Here is a 6,323-nt window from a genome sequence, read left to right as displayed (position 1 = left end):
AAGAGGACCTGACATGGCTCTATACATGTATATAGGAGTATAAAAAGGACCTGTCATGGTTGTTTACATGTATAGGAGTATAAAGAGGACCTGTCATGGCACTATACCTGTATAGAGGAGTAGAAAGAGAACCTGTTATGGCTCTATACATGTATATAGGAGTATAAAGAAGACCTGGCATGGCTCTATACATTTATATAGGAGTATAAAGAGGACCTGTCATGGCTCTATACATGTATAAAAGGAGTAAAAAAGAAGACCAGTCATGGCACTATACATGTATATAGGTGAATAAAGAGGATCTGTCATGGCTCTATACAGGTATATAGGGGTAGAAAGAGAACCTGTCATGCCTCTATACATGTATATAGGGGTAGAAAGAGAACCTGTCATGGCTCTATACATGTATATAGGGGTAGAAAGAAAACCTGTCATGGCTCTATACATGTAAACGAATATAATGAGGACATGTCATGGCTGTACACCTGTATATAGAAGTATAAAGAGGACCTGTCATGGCTCTATACATGTATATAGGAGTATAAAAGGACCTCTCATGGCTCTATACATGTATATAGGAGTATAAAAGGACCTGTGTGTGGCCGGCGGCCGAGATGTCAGCCAGCCACCCGCGATCGCTCCACAGAGAGCCAGAATGGTGATCTGTCAATGTAAACAGACAGATCCCCATTCTGACAGGGGAGGAGAGACAGATCTGCTGTTCCTAGTGATAAGGAGCAGATCTCTCTCCTCCTCCATTCTGTCCCATTCCCCCGCAGTTAGAAACACCTCCCAGGGAACACATTTATCCCCTTCCCTGCCAGTGACATTTACACAGTAATCAGTGCATTTTTATAGCACAGATCACTGTATAAATGTCAATGGTCCCAAAAATGTGTCAAAAGTGTCAGATCTGTCCACTGCAATGTCGCAGTCCCGCTAAAAATCGATGATCACCGCCATTACTAGTAAAAAAAAATAAAAATGCCATAAATCTATCGCCTATTTTGTCGACGCTATAACTTTTGCGCAAACTAATCATTATACGCTAATTGCGTTTTTTTTTTATTACCAAAAATATGTAGAAGAATACATATTGGTCTAAACTGATGAAGAAATTTTTTTTTTTTTGTTTTTGGATATTTATTATAGCAAAATATAAAAAATATTGGGCTTTTTTACTAAATTGTCGCTCTTTTTTTGAGCAAAAAATAAAAACCACAGAGGTGATCAAATGCCACCAAAAGAAAGCTCTATTTGTGGGGAAAAAGGGACGTCAATGTTGTTTGCGTACAATGTTGCACAACCAGGCAATTGTCATTTAAATCAATGCAGTGCAGTATCGCAAAAAAGAATGATTGAAGTGCATTATTTCTATTATTACATTGTTATATAAAATGAACTCACCATAATGCAGAATCTGTTGGAGTCCTGAGCGTGTCACTTGCCACCGTCACCTGCTACACATTGGGGATTGTCACTTGCCACGATGTCACGTGCCACACGTAGTGGATTGTCACTTGCCACGACGACACCTGCCTCATGTAGTAGATTGTCACCTGCGACATCACCTGCCACAACTAGCGGATTATCACTTGCCACTACGTCACCTGCCACATGTAGCGAATTGTCATTTGCCACGTCACCTGCCACACGTAGCGGCTTGTCACTTGCCACGTTACCTGCCACACATAGCGGATTGCCACATCACCTGCCACACGTAGCGGATTGTCACTTGCCACGACGTCACCTGCCACATGTTGTGGATTGTCATTTGCCACATCACCCGCCACACGTAGCGGATTGTCACTTGCCAAGTCACCTGCCACATGTAGCGGATTGGCACTTGCCAGGAGACACTCGGAAATACTCGGAGATGCTCGGAGACACTCAGAGACGCTCGGAGACGCTCGGAGACACTCGGAAACACTCGGAAACACTCGGTTCCCGAGTGTCTCCGAGCGTATCCGAGTGGTCTTAAAACGTCTCTGAGTGTTTCCGAGTGTCTCCGGCGCCCCCGCACCTCTGGCCACATGCGGTACTGCATAGACAAGCAGTGGCTGTGGAACGGATTATCGTAGTTTCCATTATTTCCTGTGGGGAAACTCGCTTTGATATACGAGTGCTTTGGATTACAAGCATTCTTCCGGAACGATTTATGCCCGTAATCCAAGGTATTACTGTGTGTGTGTGTGGAAAGTAGCAGCAACTGTGTCGGCTGAGACAGGGGGATTGGCTGCTTTGATCATTAAGACCAGTTTTCCCTTACAGCTGAATACGGTGGCTCTAGTACAAACACAGAGAAAGAGAATTGGAATGAGGTCACTGAAGTTGAAGAGACAATAACACTCACTGTGGAGCCACAACAAAAAGTCTACATCTTTGTCTACCAGATGTGCTTGGGAAAAGAGCCTGTGCTACATTGCCGTGACATGAGAATTCTTGACAAGTCTTCTCCACCTACCGATAACCCCCTTCCACATGCATGAAATTGGTTCTGGATCTCTAATGTTGCTGTGGCTTCAGTCACTCCTATTAGCATTGTACCACTGAACCAAACACAACATGCTTTTTATCAAGCCAAGTGGTTAAGGTAGTACAGATGAAGAACTGGGAACCGTTTGTGTTAGGGCCAGCATTGGCCATGGACAGAATTCCTGGTCCAGCGTGCTTCAGAGTAAAGTTCTCATCTGCAAACTTGTTTCCTTTGATAGATTTTCCACCAGTTCCATTGTGATGGGTAAAGTCTCCACCCTGGCACATCTGGCACATAAAGTCAGGGATGACTCTGTGGAAGCAAGAGCCTTTGTAACCAAATCCTGGTTGTTCAGTGCACAACTGAAAGAAGTTTTCACAGGTCTTTGGAATTATTATCTGTTGGCACCACTATAATCCCACCCCAGTTCTCTCTCTATACTTGTATAACAGTGTAAATTTGCTATTCCCTCAAAATAACTCAACACACAGCCATTAATGTCTAAATCGCTGGCAACAATAGTGAGTACACCCCTAAGTGAAAATGTCCAAATTGGGCCCAAAGTGTCAATATTTTCAAAAATGTGAGGGGTGTACTCACTTTTGTGAGATACTGTATATATATAGTCCTTTGTGTCTTCTGGTTGGTTCGTTAATCCCCTGATGAAGCCAAAAGGCGAAACATGTTGGGATATCATACGAACATATAACCTTTGTACAACTGGAAATCCACTTGTGTGACTAGCTAATGAAGATGTACAATGAAACACAGTGATCAGATCTGATTGGTTTTTAACTATGTTTATAATATATTGAATTTTTTAAGTACTATTGGTTTCTATTATTATTTGTTGGCCCCGCTATAATCCCACCCCAATTCTCATTCTATATTTGACTTTTTGGGATGAGGTGCCGGATGGCATGTGTTTGCTTAGGTCGGATAAAATATACAACTGTTATACAAGCTGTACACTCACTAATTTATATTGTAGCAAAGTGTCATTTCTTCAGTGTTGTCACATGAAAAGACATAATAAAATATTTACAAAGATGTGAGGGGTGTACTCACTTTTGTGAGATACTGTGTATCTCTCTCTCTCTGTGTATCTCTCTCTCTCTCTCTCTCTCTATATATATATATATATATATATATATATATATATATATATATATATATATATATATATATATATATATATATATATATATATATATATATATATATATATATATATATATATATATATATATATATATATATATATATATATATATCTATATTTATATATCTATATTTATATAGATATAGATATATAACCAAAAGTATTGGGTTGCCTGCCTTTACACGCTGTCATGGAAATATCCAAAGAATTGGCAATCTTGCGAACACCCATCATGGCCGCATCAGACGCGCTCCCGTGCGTATTGGCGCACGCAGATGAGCGGCTGTGCGAACGAGCGTACGCAGATGAGCGATGACGCTAACGAGCGTACGCAGATGCGTGATGGCATCTCCTGGCCTATATAAACCTGCTGCTGAGACCTGTGCATTGCTGGATTATCATCAGTTCCCATGTGTTCCTGTGCTCTTGTGTATCCTGATCTTTGACCTTCCGTTACCGACCCGGCTTGCTTAACCTGTTATCCTGATCTCCTGGTTTGACCTCTGGCTTGTACTACTGACCCTGCTCTTGTCTGCTCCACTGTGTTTGATCTCGGCTTGGTTTTACTGACTCTGCTGCAACCTGTCTCACCGTGTATAACCCCGGCTTGTTCCAGTTCTGCTACCTGAATCTCACATTGACTGATTTACTGTGCATGACCCCCGGTTCTGTTTCCAGATTGTCCATCTGCCAAGTTCACCTGGTGCTCCGCAAGTACACCTGCCCTACAGTGCATCTTGCTTGTTCCAGCAACCTTCCGGTGATCAGCTCATCAAACCACAGAAAATGGCAAACCATGCTTCTTTGGGCACTGCACTCCCTGTGCCACTTTCAGGGTGCACTGCACTTAGCCGCAAGGGGAGCCCTCTCAGCACCTTGGCCTCGCACCTGGTATGTGACACACACATTAACTTTAATGGCACCCCAGCCTTAGTCTGTGGGGTTCAATATTGTGTTGGCCCACCCTTTGCAAGTGTAACAGCTTCAAATCAAACCAGTCTGCAGAGTTCTCCCTTACATTAGAGTCCCAACCTGCGGTAGAGCCCACAGAGTGTCACCCTGCGGCAGAGCCCCAAGAGTGGCACCCTTCAGCAGAGCCCCAAGAGTGGCACCTTCCATTAGTGTCCCCTTACACACACACACACACCTTTTCACCAGTGCTTTGTGTGGTAGGCAGCTGGCGGGAAAAGGCTTTTAAAAAAATCCACTTGTTGCAGGCTCTGAACTGCGCATGTGCAGTCATGGAGCCAGCAGAATAGTGAACTGCTGTAGTTAGCCTCAGATTGGGCAGTGGGGCTTGTGAATAAAAGCCATGCTTGTTATGTGCCATGATGTCACTGCACAGGCACGCAACCAGACCTGCCCTGCTGCCTGATCTGATGCCAATCTCAGCAGTGCACCATTCAGCTGCTTCCGAATGGCAAAAAGTGGATTTTTAACAGGCATTTTTCTCCTCTCTGTGGACGGTTGGCAACACAGCTGCTGATTAAGGCTGCATTCACACTTCAGCATTTTAAATTGTGGGCAGATTTGCCGTGAATCTACCCATGATTTGAAAGCGCCGATGTATGAATGACAAATCACAGGACTCGCATTTGAGACGCCATTCATTTGAATGACACCTAAAATCGTGGTGAGGGCTTGCCCCCATTGTCGCAATTGCGGGAAGCATTTTTGCCCAAAAGAGTTCAGGAGCTACTTTGGGACGGCATGCTTCGCGCGAGTCTGCAATTGCTGGGTATTTATACTGCAGCACTGCTAATTAAGGTCAGGTGATACCTGTCTGCAGAGGGGAATACCTGCTCCATACTGCCAGGATTCCTCCGCTGGTGGACGCCAGTACTGCGGCCCAAAGGTGACAGAATACTTGCAGGAAAGAGCAGCTCTGAACTGCCAGGAGACACCTGCTGGTGGACCTCAATACTGCATGCAAATGATCGATATTACCAGCGGAGAAGACCTTTCCTGACAGTACCCCCTCTCAAAGGAGCGACCTCCGGACGCTCCAACTAGCCGTTGCTGGGGAAAGTCCATGGTGTCCAGACGGGCAGCGGGCACCTCAAGCTGGGCAGCAAGCAGTGGCACATCAAGCTGGGCAGCGGACAGGAACACTTCAAGCTGGGCAGCGGACAGGAACACTCAAAGCTGGAGAGCTGGCTCATCAGGCTGGGCAGCGGGCTCATCAGGCTGGGCAGCGGGCTCATCAGGCTGGGCAGCGGGCTCATCAGGCTGGGCAGCGGGCTCATCAAGCTGGGCAGCGGGCACTGGCACCTCAGGCTGGAACACTGGCACCTCAGGCTGGAACACTGGCACCTCAGGCTGGAACACTGGCACCTCAGGCTGGAACACTGGCACCTCAGGCTGGAACACTGGCACCTCAGGCTGGAAGGCGGGCACCTCAGGCTGGAAGGCGGGCACGTCAAGCTGGAAGGCGGGCACGTCAAGCTGGAAGGCGGGCACGTCAAGCTGGAAGGCGGGCACGTCAAGCTGGAAGGCGGGCACGTCAAGCTGGAAGGCGGGCACCGAGACGTCAAGCTGGAAGGCGGGCACCGAGACGTCAAGCTGGAAGGCGGGCACCGAGACGTCAAGCTGAAAGGCGGGCACCGAGACGTCAAGCTGGAAAGCGGGCACCGAGACGTCAGGCTGGAAGGCAGGCACCGAGACGTCAGGCTGGAAGGCAGGCAC

General features: G+C 46.2%; 1 protein-coding gene across 1 annotated transcript; it reads right to left on the bottom strand.

Annotated features, from left to right (window-relative positions):
- Positions 1-2,535: 2,535 nt before the first annotated feature.
- Positions 2,536-2,763, bottom strand: LOC141127581 (peptidyl-prolyl cis-trans isomerase-like). The gene has a single exon (XM_073614180.1). The coding sequence runs from the start codon at positions 2,761-2,763 to the stop codon at positions 2,536-2,538; it is 228 nt and encodes a 75-aa protein (XP_073470281.1).
- Between the last annotated feature and the right edge of the window lie 3,560 nt (positions 2,764-6,323).

This window comes from Aquarana catesbeiana, linkage group LG02 (assembly GCF_042186555.1).
Source record: "Aquarana catesbeiana isolate 2022-GZ linkage group LG02, ASM4218655v1, whole genome shotgun sequence".
Classification (NCBI taxonomy): Eukaryota; Metazoa; Chordata; class Amphibia; order Anura; family Ranidae; genus Aquarana; species Aquarana catesbeiana.
The sequence above is the reverse complement of the archived record's forward strand: the minus strand, read 5'-3'. Positions and strand labels throughout refer to the sequence as shown.